The sequence below is a fragment of the Manacus candei genome, unplaced genomic scaffold (assembly GCF_025592945.1).
Source record: "Manacus candei isolate 608988 ecotype Guabito, Panama unplaced genomic scaffold, ASM2559294v1 h1tg000056l, whole genome shotgun sequence".
Lineage (NCBI taxonomy): Eukaryota > Metazoa > Chordata > Aves > Passeriformes > Pipridae > Manacus > Manacus candei.
In genome coordinates, this window is record NW_026138104.1 from 5,255,993 (window position 1) to 5,276,642 (window position 20,650).

At 34.9% G+C, this 20,650-nt stretch overlaps 1 protein-coding gene across 6 annotated transcripts in view; it reads left to right on the plus strand.

Annotated features, from left to right (window-relative positions):
• The window catches only part of MALRD1 (MAM and LDL receptor class A domain containing 1), a 248,132-nt gene that overhangs the window by 46,926 nt on the left and 180,556 nt on the right, over nt 1-20,650 (plus strand). For 5 of the 6 annotated variants that reach the window (XM_051802231.1, XM_051802234.1, XM_051802233.1 and 2 more), the window contains 6 exons: nt 257-377; nt 1,832-1,978; nt 10,786-10,938; nt 11,090-11,195; nt 12,342-12,709; nt 14,315-14,727. In XM_051802231.1, the coding sequence (XP_051658191.1) occupies nt 257-377; nt 1,832-1,978; nt 10,786-10,938; nt 11,090-11,195; nt 12,342-12,709; nt 14,315-14,727 (1,308 nt within the window). The remainder of the gene's footprint in view (nt 1-256; nt 378-1,831; nt 1,979-10,785; nt 10,939-11,089; nt 11,196-12,341; nt 12,710-14,314; nt 14,728-20,650) is intronic. The other variant, XM_051802232.1, reaches the window with a different exon arrangement.

A 20,650-nucleotide genomic window follows, 5' to 3' on the forward strand; every position in this document is an offset into this window, starting at 1 on the left:
AAGGTCATCTGGGTTGCATAACTTGCCATAGGTAAAGGTAGCTATGGCTTTGACAGTTGAGGATCAAATTTCTAACCTGGTAAAATCTCAGTTGTAGTTTTTCCTCACTGGTATTTAGAGTTGATTGTAGGCAGTATTTACTTCCTGTGCAAATGTTTTAAATTATAATGGAATATATATATATATGTATGTATGTATGTATGTCTTTTTATCACGTCACTTTTAATGAACTACCTTTTTTTTTTCATCTTTACAGATTATTTTAAGAGGTACTATTCTAACAACAAATGCTACTGTTGCTATTGATGACATCAGTATAACAGAAGAATGTGTAGTTGTGAATAGACCACTTCCAGATGTCAGCCAGGAAAGCGAAGGCAAGTTTTGTGGTTTTCAATACATTTTCCCCAATGTCTGTTATGTATAACTGTGATTTTTCTGACAATTTGAAAATACCTTTAATAAAACGGAGGATAATCTGAGAAAAAAAGTCTGTATGCTGTAATCAATCACCTGCCTTGAAGTTCCAGACAAGGTTGGCTGGGTCTTTGAGCAACCAGGTCTAGTGAATGGTATCCCTGCCCATGGTAGAGAGGTTGGAACCAGATGATCTTTAACATCCTTCCCAACCCAAACCATTCTGTGATTCTATAATAAAGGCTCTCATCCTTGTTTTATGCAGTAGCTGCTATAAATAGTTTTTCCTAATTCTGCAAAGTGAGCTGTGGTGAGAATTTCCAGATACCACTTACTATGTAGTACCTACTCACATACACATTTGGATGCAAAGGCAGAAGCAAAGCATCTTATGTCTTGCACTGGAGAGCAAATTCCACTGCATTACCTTTAGGACAGGAGGCTTCTTCCATTTTTACTGTTAAACATATAGCATATTATAATAAGTGTCCATCATACTTTTTTGTATACTCACGTTCTATAGTCTTGAAATGCCAACAGATGGAAATATAAAATAATCTTACCTTCTGTCAGACAGCTACTTCTAGTTCTCTTGATAATAATAGCTACTTTTCAAAAATGGCACAGGCACATATGCAGTCAGGGGTGATGTTGACGAGTTATAGCCAGTCGATAGCTGAATTTCTTCTCTACAGAAAAATTTAAGGGCATAATAGAAGACTTCAGTGTTGTGTTTTTAAGGGTTCTCTGATCCCTATATACAGGTTGATGGTAGCTAAGTATTTAAAGAAACATTAATTATTTTCCCTCCCCACTTACCCATTAGTCACACAGATATTGTTCTTAGAAAGGAGTGAGTTTTTTTTAAAAAGCCTTGTCTGGATGGAAACAAGAGTATTCAAAAAAGTTAAGTTACACAATAAAGATGAAAAGCTGCTCATCATTCCTCTCACTTGCCCTCTTTCCAGAAAACTTCTGAAGTAAAACCAGCAGACCCTGGGTTTTGTTTCCCCATTCATTGAAATTTGGGGTGTTTTCTAATGTGTAGGTTGAGGTGCAAGCTAATAGTGGTGCAGCATCTGGCTTTCGTCTTCTTGAAGCTTTCACTGTGATCTGAACACAGAGAATCCACCTGCTCTCTATTCCAAGGGAAAGAGCAGCCATCTGTGCACAGCCACTCACCTCTGAACAGCCTGGCTGTGTATTTGATAATTTTCCACACAAAAATTTTAATATTGTGGAGAATAATATATAGTATAAGAGCATCAGACATTAAGATCAACTGTGTTTCTTATAAGTTTTGATATAATATAGCATACTTCATAGGTGATGCTATGTTCCTTATACTGAGTATACTGCTACATTAAAAGATGATATGTGTGTTTTTACTCATATATCCTTTTCTGATTTTAAGGGAAAACAGAATTTGCAGATGCTAATGCCTCATCTTTTTACTGTCCACCGGGATTTTTTTCATGTGGGGATGGACAATGTATTTCATCTGACAAATTTTGTGATTTTACACCTGACTGTTCAAATAGCCAGGATGAAGCTAAGTGCCGTAAGTGAAAATTTAAAAATCTATGTTGTTAAGCTCCTGTGACTGTGTTTGTTTGTCCTATTTGCAATGCTTTCATGACCTCATAAATCTTGCAATTTAATTAAAAGCAAAAGCTCTTGAGAAATAGTTACTTCACTTTGATTCTGTTCTGTGAATTTTTCCTCTTTTATTTTCTGTAGCAACTACTTCACTCCTAGTATTAAAACCAGAAAAAAGTTTTTGATTAATTATTTAATAGAAGCTACTGCTTAACAGACACTATTTTATTTTAAAATGCTAATGCAGTGGTCACAGACTGGAATTCAAGTTGTATGTTGTATGTTCAAATTATGATGTGAAGATGCCACAGCTGTCACAAATACCACGAACATGTTCACAGATATTATTTAGGCTGAGTCAGCATTTTCTTTTTGGATGTGCTTATGACTCTTGTCAAGGTTTCATAGGCTTTCTCTGCATGGAAACAAACAAGTAGGAAAGTAGAGGGAGGTGATGCATCTCAGAGTCTCTCTCCACTGTAGAGTCAGCAGGGAGCTTGGAAATGTTTCAGGGTCTCTAACATGTAGCTTCACAAGTCTTTTTGATTCATTCAGTTGCCTGCTCTGCATAAGAAATCACAGTCATATTTTTGAAAATGAGTCTTGCTTTGAACTATCAACTTTGCTATAAAAGTCATGATGCATTTTCAAAGGGAGTTGCCATGGGCACTATTTAATACAAGCTTCCTTTAGAAAATATAGTATGATGGTTTTCACACAAATAACAGGAATATTGTAGACAAGATCCTCCAATTATTTTCTGTGCTGTGTTATGCATGACAAAGCAAAACCTTCGCAGATACTAATACAATCCAAATTCACAATCCAAATTTTATTAGGATATTTGAGACCTGTTGCTCAGTTAAACAAAAATCTATTTGACTATTAGCAGTTAAAAGAAATAATTACAGCTTCTATTTGTATTAATGCAATTTCTCTACAGTTTTAGTATTCTATCTTTCTCGGATAGAGCACTCCTGTCAAGCGTTTTAGGTGTTTAGAAAGATTGGTATCAAAAATATTCAGACCTTTAAGATATGAAACTACATTTTGTTTTATTAGACAACTGTTTGACTAGTTAAAACCAGAAGTAAATATTAAATGTTTACTAAGCAGAATATCTTTCTTCTTGTGGGCCAGAGTAAAGAAAATTCTGATGTGACCATGGCATAGTTGAGGATGGAAGGGATACCGGAAGACCATTTAGTTAAACCCCACCCTGCTCAAAGCAGATGAGGATGCCCAGAACCTTATACAACATTTAGGTTCTGAATATCTATGAGGATGGAGACTACACAGCCACTTGGGGCACCCTGTTCCAGTGTTTGATTACCCTTCCAGTACAACCACAAGTCCCTGTTGCTTCTTCTCATTTCTCTGGGCACTACTAAGAAGAGTTCTTTGCTCCCTCCCTGTCTGTGTTACTCATATTAAAACTCTTATGACACTCCATTGCTGTTTGATTTACTTCATGTTTTTTTCTACTTAACTTCAAAATATGGTTGCACATCTTATGCAGCATTGGGTATGGTAGTCTGGATTGCTCTCACATTACCCTTTTTAAACTCTGATACTGGGTATTTGTTCTCTGTCAAAATAATAACTCTTCCATATCAATAGTTAATTAAAAACATTCTAAATAGATTTAGTCACATGCAACTTTCACTGCTCTGGGATAGCAGTGAAATGGTCGCTTTTAATCATGAAAATTAAGATCTACTAGTTTTTTTTGCCATTTATATTTCCTTTTAACTATTCAGCCTGTGTTTTCAATTCATCATTATACCTAAAGGTGAAGACAAATGTCCAGCTGGTGTTTAACCAGTCCTAGACTAACCTTAATTGCAAGTTGCCTATGTGGCAACTGATTTTTCTCTTTCTTTTTTCTCTAATTACATGACTGAAGAAATTTTTAGTATACCGAAGTCTCAGTTGTCCAGACAATACACTAACAATGTCATGTTAAAGGTTAAACTTTGGAACCTTTATATTTATGGTGATCTTTGCTCTAAATATGTTGCTGACTTATAAATCATTGTTATTGCTGAGCTGGCTCAGTGTGTGCTAGCACTACAGCTCGTAAAGTGAGAAGCAGAATGTAGGTGCACAAAGAGCCTTGCAAGTAGTTTGGCAAGTCGACCATTTCCAAGCAATAAACTTACCTTTCAGCATATTATTCTGGTAGCCTACAGCACTCTTATAACAGCTCTCATAATTCTTCTCAAATGTTATCTCACCATCTTCATGCTTATGTAGCACACCATTACTTTCTATATCTGTTATGTATATTCTTGCAATTGGATGCAAACATTTCATTTTTCTCAGAAACTTTTCCTAATTTCTGTACTTGGCTAAGCACAGATTTTTTTTTACTTCACCTTTAACAACTACATTGCTCTTTTCATCAATATTACATTTTTTTCCATGATGTTCAATCTAATAATGATTGTATGCATCTTAACCTTCTTGATGTTTTCCCTTTTTGTATGAGAACCAGGCAAGAATATTACATGGGTCTTTCAAAATATATTTAAATTAAATCCTCTTGTCTTAAATTCCAGCAAGATGATTTCCTTAGATGCCTGGTTCCGCTAAGTCCATTGATAAGCAGGGTCTCCACACAATTTTCTTATATCACAACATCAATTCTTCAAGACATCTCTTGTTTTTCACTACCCCTCAAATGGGTTGTTCTTTTCTGTCAGGCCTAAAAGAATTCAGTTGAAGATTTTCACTTCTCAGACTGTCTTTTTTACCTAAAAGTAGATTTCTGAGCTCACAGTTTTTGCAAGAAACTTTCTGTTACTTTTCTTCATATACAAGGCTTTAAGTGAATTTGTATTCTCTACTTTGATCCTTTGGCCTTAGAACCACATTCATGTTCTTGATACTGACAGGAGATGAGATTATTCTTTCTTCCAGGTTTCTCACTTGCATTTTACAAAAATGCATGTCCTGGACCCAAAAAGACATTGAATTTTGGGGTTTTTTGAGTGCTGCTAGCCTTGACTAGGGTACCCAGCTTTTCTTCTACAGATGAAGAATTTACTATGGTCGTAAAGCTATTATACATGACTTCCATGCATTAAAGTAGAAGAAAAAAGTGACAGCCTTTTTCAAACTGCAGATTTACAGCAGTGACCCACTATACCTGTCACATTGTGTCTTTGTGCTGTGGAAGATGAATGTACAGCATGATTTCTGTGGTCTATGTCCTATGCATTTAGTGAAGTCTAAATGCTCATTTTTCGAACCTAAGAACTATGATGATGGAATAGGAATAAGATCACGTTGGAAAGTAATCTGGTAACCAGTGTATTCTTGATATTCTGTCTGACCTTTGCTCATTTTTCCCTTACACTCTGTCTTTTTCCCTTACACTCTGTCTTTTGTGTTTGTTTTTTTTTCTTTTCCTCTGTCTACTTACGGTGTGGATTATCAGGAATAATTATATAGATTTATATATAAAATAAATATGAAATAATTTACTATGGCCACAGACACATCAGGATGTAGCTGTTCTGACATGGGCTTATTCTCAGCCACAGTCGCTCCAGGGTGTCCTGATTCCATGTGGCCTCATCCACAGGTCACAGTCCCTTTTAAGGCAGTTCACACTGTAGTTCCAGCCTATTCCTTCCAGTACAGCAGCAACGATGACCTAGCCATCTGCTAGCAGACATATCTCCTGTGTTGTTATCAAAATGTTCCCAGGCACAGTAGGGTAAGGTGAGAAACAGAACAGCAAGCATTGAAAAGAAAAAGAAGCTACTAATGAGCACTAGGCTCTAATAAACAGTCAGGAAAGCATGCCCCATGGCAAGCACTGGAGTGTGCCAATTAATATCTAAACAGCTATAAATTCAGTCCAACACATTCCAATCAAACCCTTCGAGACCCAAGTGACAGACAGGACTGCTGTGGTTTAACCCCAGCTGGCAACTCAGTCCCACATAGCTCCTCACTCACTCCCCTAGTGGGTTGCAGGAGAGAAATCAGAAGAGTAAAAGAGAGAAAACTCATGGGTTGAGATTAAGACAGTTTAACAGGTAAAGCAAAAGCTGTGCACACAAGCAAAGGAATTCGTTCACCACTTCCCATGGGCAGGCAGGTGTTCAACCATCTCCAGGAGACCGAGGCTTCATTATGCATTACAGTGACTTGGGAAGACAAACACCATCACTCCAAACATCCCCCACTAGTTTATTGATGAGTATGACATCAAATGGTATAGAATATCCCTTTGGTCAGCTGGGGTCAGCTGTCCTGACTGTGTCTCTTCCCAAACTTTTGTGCATCCCCAAGTTCCTTGCTGGTGAGGCAGTGTGAGGAGAGGAAAGGCCTTGAGTCTTCCTAAGCTCTGCTCAGCAATAATTAAAACATCCTGAATAATCAACACTGTTTCTAGTACAAACACAAGATACAGCCCTATACCAGCTACTGTGAAGAAAGTTGAGTCTAGCCCAGCTCAAACCAGCACACATATAAATATAGTATTATTTTGTATTTATGTCTAAATGAAAGATGCATTTAATAGTTATTATTTCTGTGGTGTGCAAACTAGGACAGCTCAAGCGTGCTAAAGCTAGTCTTAAGTCATAAACTACACATAATCTATATGTTTTTACAGAGTTTTCTGTAAAGGCAAGTAAAGAGAATGATGCACATGTTGTTTTGTAAAAACTACTTTTGTTGCATAATTGTTTAATGATAAATATTATTTGGTTTCTAATGGCTATCTTTGTATAAGTAATAAAAATCTCCTTAGTATTATAAGAAACATCCTCCATATTTCCCATTACTAATATTGCCAAAGTATAAAACTTCTGCAGTGGTTATAAGTTAACTCTTCCTAATTTAGGGTCAAAACTTGCATGCCAAAAACTCTGTCTCATATGCTTGCTACTCCATTTCAGCCAGAAAAATAAGCAGTTTTTAAAGGTGAGACCAGAAACAACAGCCAGATCAGAAAAATGGGTTTAAGTTCAAGAAGTGAAGAGGTTGTCAGCTTGTAAATTGGAGAAGGTACCTAATACCGGAAGTGCCGAGACAACTGTGTTAGAATCAGTTTGTGGAAGTTAAATGGTGAAGGGGTGGGAATAAAATACCATTTACAGAGAGGGTAAAAGACCTTTCATGATTATTGAAATGGATTTCCCAACAGAAATTAGCAAAAGAAAATGTTCTGGAGTGTATGGAGACTACCGTATCTGTTTGTCCTAAACTTTTAAGGGTGGGTGTTTTGGTTATTTTGTTGTTGCTGTTGTTGTCTTTTCAAAATGATAGCAGATAATATTGGGAGATCGAAAGTGAAGGAAGATCCAATTTATTTGAGCTTCAAATAGTGACTTGCTTTTTCACTTGTTTGTTGTTTGTTTTTTTTTTCCCAGTTAGCATTGCTTCTTGCTGATGAAGTTTTGCAATAATTTTTTGACTGACCTCTATTCAGTTTTTCACTGTAGAAATTATACTAAGTGACCTACAAAGTACAGTCTTATTTGACTGAGTGCATATCAAGAAATTATTAATTGGTCACTGGGATAGAAAACATAAATATGAGAAGTCAGATGTAACACTTTTCAGTGTGTTTGCATTATAAAGGGAGTTAAAATAACTTTTTAGGATGAGTATGTCCAGAATTAAACTCGTTTTGTTTCCTAGATTTGATGATAATTTTCTTCATGCCATCTAGTGATAAGTTCCTACATTTTTTTAAAATTACTGATTAAAAATAGTTTAAAGTTTATTAGCATACTAAAGCCTTTTAAAATAAATAAAAAAAAAGAAGTTGTAAGCCAGTATTAGTCATGATATCTCTTCACCTGGATTTTTTTTTTATGATGCCTGCTCTATAGACTTACACGGGCTGAGAGGCAAGGAGACATTTTTCAGATTGTAGATATTGATGAACTTCCAGTCTTAAAGAAGTGCTAACATCTTAAACATTTATTTTTAAAATATTGTTTTCAGTAGGACTGTTAAATTCTTGTTAATCATCATTCAACTTACAGAGAAGATGAATATCTGATTTGAGAAGGCCTTTGAGTAAAGCTCCCCCAAACAGAAAAGGACACAGCACTTTGCATAAAAACCCAAAATCAGAAGAAATCTAGAGTCTTGTGGTAATGAGTCAACTCAGAGAAAACTAAGTCTGCTGAAGATGTAAAGTCAGCTTTCTCAAAGCATCAACAAAACTAACCACTCTTTAATGCTATCCCAGTATCTCTCTGATTCCTCTGTGATTATTGAGGGAGCTTGTTAAAAAAGAGGCTAAATGGGGCAGCAAAGAAAAATGTATCCATACAGATGGCATGTATACCACTAGAAGTTAGAAGCATAAAATAGGTGAAGTATTGTCTAAAAGAAAAAGAAAATATTACAAAGTTTGATCGGTTAAGTGCAAAAACACAGTAATAAGATGAGACGAAGTTTAAGAAACACTAAATTCATCAAACACATGAAAGAAGACAGCCAGGTAGAGTCCTTAGGGTCATGTGATGGTTAGAGTATAAGAAAACATGTAAAAAAAAAAAATAGAAGAAAAGCAAAATTTAAAATATTAGGAGAGAAGACAGATTAGTTTGTTAGTTTACTGTGAAAGAAGCTATAGAAGTATCCAAGCAACTGCCTTTTTTTCTGGACAATCTGTCCAAAATGGAAGTACCAGTCAAAGACGTTATGGGACAAGACAATTCGGTGATTGAAGCATTATCAAGCATCAATATCCAAGTGCATTTCTCTCAGGCTCTACCAACTTGCTCTATTCTTGTATTTTCCCTAGCTGTTAAATAGCTGGTCTGAGATTCAGTTGAAAGTTTCAGGGTTATTTTATCTCAGTGTATTCATCCATGCTTAAACTAAATGGTCTGGTGCATCCTTTCTTTTATGTTTTGTCTGTGTTACAACTTACAGATGCAAGAAGTCTGGACTCAGACTTAACAGTTTTATCTTGTTTATTTGCCTCATTTGGTGTAACCATCTGTGTCCAAGGTCTGTCATATTCTTTGTTGCTGTTCTGCTGGGAATATGGAACACTTTCTTCTATCGAGCAAAAAGCAAATCAAAAATAGCTCTCCATATTCTCTTATCGTTTTGTTCTGTCAGGGGATTTTCAGTCATTTCTCTCATGTCTAGGTCCTTGAATATTTGTAGGTATATTTTGTCTTCATTTTATTCTATCAAAGCATTCTGTCAAAAAATTTCTTCCTTCTGTTTTTTAGTCATATTTGGTCCACATTTTTTTATCGTTGACATTTCTGACCCACATACAGTATATGTATAGCAAAATTATATTTTCTTTGATCTCTTTAACATTATTTGCTTTTTTATATTTGTGGAATGATTTTTTTAAGCTAACTATGGATTTCTATGTGCTTTGCTTAATAATCCACAAAACCTTATCTTTTTAGAAGCCATAGACAACAATAATACTAATTTGCCTCATTATTAATTTTTTATTCTTTCTAAAAAATTACATATATCTTAATGCGACACAGTTGCTAAAGAGAAAAACAAAACAAAACCAAACCAAAAGAAACAAATAAAAAATCCTCCCATATCTTCCATAAATAAACACTGATATAATCCTATTCCCCAAGAGACTTCATATGATTCTGAAATATGAATAGTTTATACCATAATATGACCACTGAAAATTGTGATGAGTTATAAAATAATGATAGAATTATGACAGTCATGCCTGAATATTTGTTTTATTTATTCTATGTATGCAATTGATAAATTATTGATTAAAAATCTTTAAATAATTTTCTTAATGTCTTCCATTAAAAGCCTCTTATAATTGCAGGATTTGAAAAAATAATTTTATGATTTTATGAGGATTTCCTATAAAATGAAGAAGAGGAAAACCTGATGTATGGAAGAAATTCTTTACTGTGAGGGTGGTGAGGCACTGAAACAGGTTGTCCAGAGAAGCTGTGGATGTCCCATCCACAGAAGTGTTCAAGGCCAGGTTGGATGGGGCTTGAGCAACCTGGTCTGGTGGAAGGTCTCTTTCAACTCAAACCATTCTATAATTCTATATTTCTTCATTATAACGTAATCATTATTTTTCAATTTACATTCATTCATACATGACACCCTTCCACTCCTTTCTTTCTTTTGTTTGGAATATACATATTTTCTAAAATATCACTGCTCTTTGAAGTGAAGAATTGAAGAATGCACCTTAATATGTTTTTCAAATCTTTTTCACTGCAGAGTTTTTGATTTAGGGATTACCAATATCTTAGTGTCTCAGTAATGCCTGATGCTTAACTTAATTCCTATTATGAATAGAGGAAGGGTTTTTTGTTGCCATTAGCATAACTGCTGACATTCAGGAAATCAAGGGTTTGATTTCTAGTTCCATTATCGGTTCCCTACAAGATCTTGCAGAATGTTTGTTACTGCTTTCTGTGCCCTACTCTCTTGCTGTGTAGCATGAGGATTGTGAGGTCTGTTCTCAGCACTTTCTCACCTCCTCTGAGTGCTTTGGCTGCAGCACCGTAAGAGACAAGGAATTATTTTATTGAACACATTGCAGATAACGATGGCTTGGTTGCTCCTGTGCGACTGTGGTTCTACTCAGTTGTTATTAAACAAATACCTCATCTCTGGTATGAAGCCATACTCTACCTCTCCATGCCCTTTTCTTGGATGTATTTCTAGAATATTGTTGAAGTATTAGAAACATTTTATTTCCTTTTCATACTGGAAAAACTTGTTTGGTAATGTCAGATAGAAAAATAAAATGTCTCTTCATTTCAGCTGCTGTATGTGACTTTGAAAGAGAGAACTGTGGCTGGATTGAAACTGTAAATACAGATGAATTTGATTGGGTGAGAAGTTCCAGTAGTGCTCTTCCACCTGTGTTTCAGAAGCAAGCTCCTCCACGGGATCACACCTACAACAAACCTGAAGGTAAGAAAAACCAGGCCTGGAAAACAGAGAAATGGAATGGGTAAACCTCCTCTGTAACCAGATTTTAAGTGGAAACCATGAATGTTTTAAAAGCTTTTAGAAACCCTTTATTTCTTCAGCCTCAAAGGTGTTTTCTATTTTATTTTAATAGGTCATTTTATGTTCATTATGAAGAACAGCACCAGCATTTCACAAATAGCTCGGCTACGAAGCCCAAAGTTCAGGCAAACTGGAGCAAATTGCACACTGTCCTTTTGGTATGAAATAATTTAAACATAAAATTCCCGGGTCATCTCACATTTCTTCTCTTGAACTGAAATTGAGGTTATAGTTTGCAATAGATGCACCTTCCTCTGAAGTGTTTGTTTCATTTTATTCTATAATGATATAGATGCAGACATAAGCAGAAGTACTTGGAGAACAGAACTGAAACAAAGGATGACTTTGTTGTCAGGCTCTTGGCAAAGTTATAGTAAAGGCTCATGCCTGCATATACATGGACAAATACCACAGTCTTTTTGCTAATAATTATTTGGTAAATAAATTAGATTTCATCATCTTTAAGCAAAAGCTCCAGCATGAGAATAGGTGTTTTGCTTTCAATTTTTTTTTTTATATACAGAGAGAAACACTTTCAGTTATTGTCTTGTCTCAGACTTTTTGCAATCTTTTCAGAGATAGGCAGAAAAATTTGTGATAATTTTTTTACTAAGGTCAGATTGGTACTACAGTTTAAATAAATGTTTGGCCTGACCTTGATGTTATTAAGTGCGGTTTGTCTCAGTAGTATCAAATACATCTGCCACAGGAAGAGGAAATGTCTTTTTATTCAAGACTCGTGACTAGAAGTTGGAGTATAGGTTTGGAAATTTCAAGTTGTTGGTTGTATTTTTGATTCTGCTTCCAGTTTTGTACAATTACCAATCTAAGGATTTATTATTTTTAAATGCTTTGAGATCCTCCAAAAATGCTGTAAAAGGCAACATGTTGACCATAAGTAACATAGATACAAGGTGTAGTTTTGCATTCAGTAAGTATTCTGTTTTTCCTTTTTGAAAATTTACAATAATGTACTGCATTAAATTTATAAAAAAAATGTTATGCATCTGAGTGTTTGTTGTTTAATATGAAAGCAAATGTGTCTCTTCAGTTATGGGGTTTAATTTAATGAAGCATGCTTCTCCTTTCAAAATCTTCAATTCTTGAAATGAGGCCCGGACCGATATAGCAACCTATCCTACCATCATTCAGCAAATGTATTGAATTACAAGTAAACTTGTAATAGGCACTAGGGACTATATGTCACAGAGATATAACAGAAAATATACTGTATGTATCTACTTTACCTGATGTGGTCCATTTTCATAATTTGCCCATTTAACATTCTTTTTTTATCATTTTAGGTATTACAACTATGGACAGTCAGTTGGGGCAGCAGAGCTGCAATTGCTTGTAGATGGGTTGAAACAGTATACTGTCCTTTGGAGGACATATTACAACGAGGGAAATCAATGGTTGAAGGCAGTCATACAGCTTGGACGCCTTCCACAAACTTTCCAATTTTCACTTGATAAAATCAGTCTGGGTTTTTATGACGGTGTCTCAGCAATTGATGATATTAGATTTGAAAACTGTGCTCTCTCACCTCCAGCATTAAGTTGTGAAGGTCCAAATCACTTCTGGTGCAGAGACACAAAAGCATGCATTGACAGTTTGTTGGTCTGTGATCTTGTGGATGACTGTGGGGATGGATCAGATGAAGACAACTGTAGTGAGTACTTTCCATTACTGCTTACTTTACATCACACAAAAATTTACTTGCCAGTTCAACTCTTGAGAGAAAAAACACAGAATTGTTAGAACCTATCGATGTCATAACCAGTGATGATTCCACTGAATATAGTTATTGATAAAACAGAATGATAATTTTATACCTAAATGCGTATGAAGAGTTACAACTGAGGGTAAATGCAATTCAGTCTCCTTCATCCAAACCAGTTATATTTCTTTAACTCACATAAAACACAAACACCCATTACAAGGTTATTTTAAAAGAGAGGATTTGCAGTCTACCACTTGATTTAGGTCAACATGCTATCTTTGATTATACTGATGGAAGTACAGTGTAAGACATACTGATGGACTGAGAGGAGTGTATGTCCTATCTTTTCTTATGACCTATACTGTTACTATCAAAGAAGTGTTAAAATATCTGTACTAAAGATAGCAGTCATGCTGGACATAATTATCCCTTTCAAGGAAAGAACTTGTAAGTACCAAAGAAAGCCATGAGTCATTCACATTTTTGACACTCGCAGTGCTGAAGGGTGCTGTTGATGGTTTTCTCCCTGAAGCATGTATTCATCAATTTTAAGAACTCAAGAACTTTAATATAAAATAAAATTAACTAGCAGTTGCTTTATCACATCCTAAATTATGCAAATCACAATCAGTTTGAGAAACGTGAGATACCTTATGTGCTTGAGGGGTTATCAGTCTGCAGTGATATTTGCCAACTATTAAATTAAAACTGCCCTGAATTCAAAAGAAAGTGAAGGCTTTCCTATCTCAGTTTCCCCCTTGTGTAATGTCTATCTTCTTTATAACCCATTTTGAGGTCCACAGTAAGATATGAGTTGCAGTTTTAAGCATCATTAAAGATAACAGCTTAATTAAAAAAAAAAAAAAGAATTGGCTATAGTTTCAGTTACTGTTTCTGAAGAGCACATGCAAAGTTGGAATGCAAGTTCACCACCCCTGACACATTTTATTGTTTTACATTAGAAGTAATTGCGCTAATCAATATTTTGCTTTGGTGTCAAATAAAAAAGTGCAGTTGTGTTATAAAGGCCTCTCTTGAATTTAGCTTTGATAACGCTATTGTGCTACTATTATTGAGGATAATAAAGATCTAAACCACAACAACCCATTTTTAGGACTACATCTGTCATGCAAAAATATATCAGATCACTTATTACACATACCTACAAGACTATATCCTGTGGTTTATTTCATTCAATTAACCTCAGTTTTAACTCCTTTACTCAGTTCAGTTTCAGTTAAAGAACTTTGCATTATTTAATTTTAATAATACATGAAATTAATAGCATGGATAATAAAATGTTTTTCACAGTTCAGTTTATTCAATAAATTATGTACAGTTTGACAGATATATATTGAAAGAAAAGGTAATTCTTTTATGTACAGACAAACGTATATTTTATCCTTCAGACAAGAATGTTTTCAAGGAGAAGATATGGGGGTTTTCTATAAATTTGAAAGGGTTTTTTGCAAAGATAAAAAGTATATTAATTAATGCATTATCCCCTTTGCTTTTTGGGGGGTCTTTTTACAATCTGTTCTGTTTACGTTTCAGACCCTGATCTACAGTGTAACTTTGAAAATGGGCTGTGCAATTGGGAGCAGAGTGTAAAGGATGACTTTGACTGGCTCAGAATACAAGGTCCAACCCCCACGGTTAATACAGGCCCTTTAAAGGATCACACGACAGGCACAGTCAGGGGACACTACATTTACATGGAATCCTCTGGGCCACGCCAATTCCAAGATAAAGCAATTTTGCTTAGTCCTCTCTTCAACCCTTCTGACAATGGAACCTGTGTTTTCCGCTTTCATTATCACATGTTTGGAAAACAAGTTTACAAGCTGTCAGTCTTCCAAAGAACTGTGAGTAATGCTAGGGGATGGCCACTGTGGTACAAGTTTGGAAATCAAGAAAACAGATGGATCAGACAAACACTCCACATCAGCAGTTCTAAACCATTTCAGGTATGATGATTCTATGTTGTGAAGTGTTTATTTGCTGAGAGTATATAAATGACTGGACAATCTCAAAGCTATTTGTAACTGATCAATTTTGCTTTGAAATACAGTTGTAGGGTTTTTTGAGGAAATATGTAAAATAATTTTGTTGGTGGTGTTGCATTACCTTTTCCCCCTAAAGCACTTAATTTTAATGTTTAACAGGAATATGTGTTATTTAAAGTAGATAGTATTTTTGTTTTTCAAGTATCTGATAAAAAAAGCTTATTGAAATCTAATACAAAACATCTTGGCAAAAATTTTGATTCATTAATGTAAAGACTGTTAAAAGGAATATCCTCTGCTCTGTCATACTTTTCCAGAGTTACAAATTAATCTTTAATTTTATAATGCCTGAAAAGATATCATTCAAAATATTTGGCTGCTAGGCTAGACTAACAATCAAATATAATTTGGAGAAAGATATGATTAGAGTAAGTTAATACTATAAATCTTGACTTATTGTCTCACCCTTTAAATATTTTAAATATTATTTACCTTTCACTATATATGATCTGTTTAGTCTGGTTGGGATATTCTGCAGGGTTACTAGAGGATTGGTTCACTTGATTATCAACTGGTCACAGAATTACTTAACATCCCCCCATCCCACCTCACCTTCCCCATATTGTAGAAATAAACATCTTCCATTTTCCTTTTAAATCTGATAAAATGCAATATTTTCTTTAGATTGTTCACATTTGTTTCCTAAAAAATTATTTTTAGGTAGAGAGAAGTTCTATCCCCTTTGGAGGAAAAGGCATTAGTACTACTGTGTTTGCAAAGAGGCACCTGGAAGGAGGGTGCTCATTTTCTGTCGAGGCTTTTTGTAGGAATGTAAAGGTGTATAAACATAATGGTAACAAAAGCCCTTCCTTCCTTCCTTCCTTCCTTTCTTTTCCTTTTCCTTTTCCTTTTCCTTTTCCTTTTCCTTTTCCTTTTCCTTTTCCTTTTCCTTTTCCTTTTCCTTTTCCTTTTCCTTTTCCTTTTCCTTTTCCTTTTCCTTTTCCTTTTCCTTTTCCTTTTCCTTTTCCTTTCCTTCTCTATGTCCAGTAGTTTATCTAAAGAGCTATAAACTGGTGTGTCCCATGTTTGACTTCCTGAGGGTTAGGAAGGTCTATTCAGTAACTGAAAATATTTTTCATGATTTAGAGATGTAGGGTTTTCTGTTGTACTTGCCCATTTCCACACAGGGAATTTCAAAGATCTTGTATTCTTTTGATGTAGTTTTTTTTTTTTTTCACAGTCAGTTTTGAGGGGTGTGGGTGTAAGATTTGATAGTTTGTTCTGAAGAAAGAGATAAAGATCTGATATTCATAATTGTATATTGTGTATCTTATAATGGAGCTTGCTGCGTCACAACCTACGACCCTTCAAACTCAGAAATGTTGAAGAGAGCAAATTGTGCTCTATTTCTACTAAGCTGACAGATGCTGATGTCTTTCCAATCTTTCTTTTCTCTTTCCAATCTTTCTTTTAAGTGTATTGTGTTTGGATACTTCCAGCTACAAAGACACATGGTGGAAAGATCTTCACACTGTTACCACTTTTTCTCTGATATATGTCTACTGAGATGTAGACTAGAATAGCCTCTTAATTAGTTTTGGGGTGTCTACTGGCTGGGTAACAGTTTTAAAGCTGTAGATTCTATACTTTGTTGTGTTCCCCATACCCTATAAAGTTATTGGTTCACTGCTTTCACACCGCAGGCTTTAAGTCTTGAGGATCACCTCAGTGCTTCAAAGGAAATGTTTAGGTTCACTTGAGAATGGATTTTTTTCATGAAAGTCTAAAAATAAGATAGACATTTTTAATAATTTTCTGTTCAAAATACATGTCTTGATTTCATAATCTCTGTTTCTAGCCAGAGCATCTCATCAACTGTTTCAGGATTTTCAGAGATTCCTAGTGAATAGAAAATGTCAGATTCTAGGAACAAAGATGGACTCAGTCATTGTAACAGACCTTCATTTTGCTTTTTCTCTTCTAAATATATGGGATAATCATACCTGTGAGACACCTCCTCTTCCTCTTTCCTCCCTTTGTAAGTAGGTAATTTGTTTACCACATTCCAAGAAAGAATCACTATGAATAGTAAATCCCTCAAATTCACATTTTCAGTTTATTTTGCTAAGCATGGTAAACCAGCTTTGGGAGTATATAGATAATTGTACCTACGTACTAACTGCTAGGAAAAAGAGGAGTTGTCAGCCCAAAATTCAAAGCAGCAAAGAAAGGCACTTGAGAATCTCTTAAAAGCCAGATTCTCTTTTGAAAGTTTCAAAACTTCAGATATGATACTGCAGGCCCTTTAATTGAATCCTCTGGCAGAAACCCAAAGGGAACAGCACGTGCAGACTCCCTTGGCTCACATCAGCTCCCAGTAAGCCTCAGAATCTTAATTTTGTCAAGAAACCTTTGTTCTAGCTGCCAGTAAACCATGGTTGACATTTGTTGCCGTTCTGTCAGACATTTTACGCCAGAGTGTAAAATGTGACATCAATAAGAGGAACAGGAGTAGCTGGATGAGAAAAAGGTAAATTTAGAGATCAATTATTTAAATGAAAAAGATGAAGTTTTCCAAACCAAAATTAAGCACCTCCATCAAATACTAATACTGACAAGTAACAGAAATGGTCCAAAATACACGTGCTTATAAAAATTTGGGAACTTTATTGATCTAGAGTTTTCCTTCCTCTGCAAAGGATTTAATAATCTGAAAGAAATTATACTTTTTTTTATTGGGAAAATTCAAGTTTAAAAGATATTCCTTATAAGCTATTCCTTTTTATTGTATGGGATACTTGTTTCAACATGAAAAGACCCCACTGTTGAGTGTCCTTGTCTCTGTACTTGATCTGCATTTATTTCCATCTCCCTGAGAAGTTTACTTACATGTCTTTTCCTTAAAAGAACATTTGAAAAGGTAGTAAAAGAAGAATCGGTCTATGGTCACCTACTTATATTGATGATTAATAGTGTTCACTTTTATCTTAGCATAATCATAATATCTGAAATAGTTTCTCCTCAGAAGAAAGCGCAAATATTCTATTTTAACATCTTAGATAAACATTACTCTCCTAGCTTGCTCTATCATTCATGTTTCTGTGGATACCAAAAAAGAAAATTATAATATGTGAACAACGGCAAAATTTTGTATCTCAATCCCTTTAGTCATGATAAAAATTACATACCTACTTTGTCTGTTTTAAGAGACCCAGGGCAACTTTACTACATCGTGAAACAAATTATTAAAAGAATTAGTAATTACCTTTAGCCTGATGCAATTGTTCACTTGTTGCTCATCTGCAATCTATATCTCTGTAAATAAAAATGATTATAGATCTTAGATACTTCAAAACATAAGTAATGCATAAGGGAGTCTAACATTCTCTGATGATTTTATAAAGATCAATTTCTTCTGTTGGATCTTATGAAATTTAAAAATGCAAATACACTATTTAAGTACATGATTAACTGTTAATATTATATTTAGCATCATTACTAAAAATTTTTTTATTCTGAGTATCATATATAACAACTTACTTGTACCTTCAAATGTAAAAGTTCCTCCATTTAAGTGTGGAAAATAAGGAGCAAAATCAGGAGAAAATAAATAATGAACGTTCATTGAAAAATACTAGCTTATAAAAGTTGATAAGTAAAATAAAATTTCAAATAAGTAGATATAACGTGTATTTTGTATTTTCTTATTTTACAACGGGTTAAGAAAAGTAAACAACAAAATTCACTGTAACAATTTTATTCTTTTTATCAATTATGTATTAGCTTAGGAAGTAATGGAATATTGATTGAAAATTAGAATGATACATTTGCTATGAATATAGAATAGCACTGTGTTCTGTGAACACAAATACAAACAAACTTTCTTTCTCCAATTGCTATTTTTAGTATCTGTTATACATTTCTTTTTTTTTTTTTTGTTATATCCAGGTACTTCTTGTATTATGGGTTTTGGTATACCTTAGACATATCTGTTTAGTGTCAAATACATATGTGGTGAACACACATCATTTGCATTCAGGCTCTTGCCATTCATTTAAAATGAGAGACAGAAAGGTCTAAAAATTGTGTATAAGTTGCTACCAGCTATATAGTTATGATCACATAGGCAGTTCTACTTTTCGTCCTCTAGTCCCTTTCTTTTCATTCCTCAGTGGGATGAGATAGAGATTGTTCCTTGGGGATTCTGATGATTTGCTATGTAATGAGTGAAACAACATCACAAAGCTCACTCTTCAGTTATTTCTGCAATTCTAGCTGTTTCTGGAAATTACTTTTCTGATAAGAGAGGGGATTGACTAACCCCTTCACTCCACCAGCCATTTCTGTAATGAAAAACTCAGAATTCTAGTGGTAAATGGAATTTTTGGTACAATTCTACTTTACAAACTATTTTTAAAGTGGGTTTGAGTTCTGTTTCAAACAAAAAGAGTCTGTTATGGCAATTTGTGAGATTTCAAAATGTAATGTTTTTCTTTCATACATTTCTAATGGTGATAATTATATTTCATATATGAATAGTACAGGAGGACTTGTTATAGTAGAGCAATTTAAGATAATGACTTGCTAGTCTTCCTCATTAGCTATAATACCTTTGAAGTAAGAAAATTCAACATTTCATTTCCTACACAACAAACATCAGAACTACAGAAATTATAGGTTCTAGATCTTGCATCACATTTCACAGCCCCTCACAGAGAAATTTTTAATGGGGCTTTGTGGCATCAGTACCTTTGTAGATTGACTTAGCTGTGTGAATTTTTCAGTCTTCTCTAATCAATAATGGATAAGCATCAGATTGAAATTTTGGACTTACATTGGTGCGCTCCAGAAAATGGGGCTGACCAAACTTAACCAAATTTCTTGCATGCAGTTTCTCTGTAAAGAGTGCACATAACTCTTTTTTTGTCCCAAGGAGAAGTATCCCTTCCTGTGTGGAAAGTGATGTGAGGAGACCATGGTTCAGTCTGTTAGAGTTGCATATCAGCACACATAGCTAGGACTTTACTACTCACAGTGTGGTTAGAAGGAAACTTGTTATGAAGAATTTGTGTTCTTTCTTATATATATATACTAAAAACACAAAGTAATTGTGTATTTACCTTTACATTTGTAACATTAAAATGGAAAAAAAAAAGGAAGTAGAAATGTTTGACACTTTCTAGAACACTTTTAGAAAGGGAGATGAATAGATATAATGGAGAAACATGTAATCAATAGTGTCACAGAGAAGCTGCATAAAGATCAGTTGTGATTTTTCTGAATACAGAGAATGAGAGATACTCTGTGAAATCATAAAGTAAAACAGTCAAAACAAAAGGAAATAGTATTTTAGGATGGTCTGTTTTGCAATTCACTGCTGAGGGATGTTTTGGGTACAAGGAAGTATGGAATGGAATGGAATCAATGAGTATCTTGGCAAATTATGGAAAGAAAAGTCTGTTAAGGGCTAGTAGCACAATAACAAGACTATAACCTCCTACCTGTGATGCACTGCTGGGTATAGAGTCTGGGTGGTACCACTACATGCTGGGTTTGTTGTCACTGTGGAAGTGGCAGCAGTCTGCGGGGAGACCCACACTGCCATTGACACACACCTGGACAGCTGACCCAGCCACTGGTGCCTCTGTCCTCATGCTGTGAGGCATTGTGCTGCAGAGAGCTTTCTGTGCATTGGGAGACTCACTCTTTGATATTCTAACTGTGATTTCAGATTTTCTGCAATCACTTTCGCCCTTATTGAACCAGGTTTACTATTGTCAAGTGTTGTTAGCCTTCTGCCTTGATTTGATTGTCTTCTTGCTTCCTTCTTCAGGACCTCGTTTTCAGTGTGTGTAGACATACCAGTAGGAGTTTGTTAATGTTT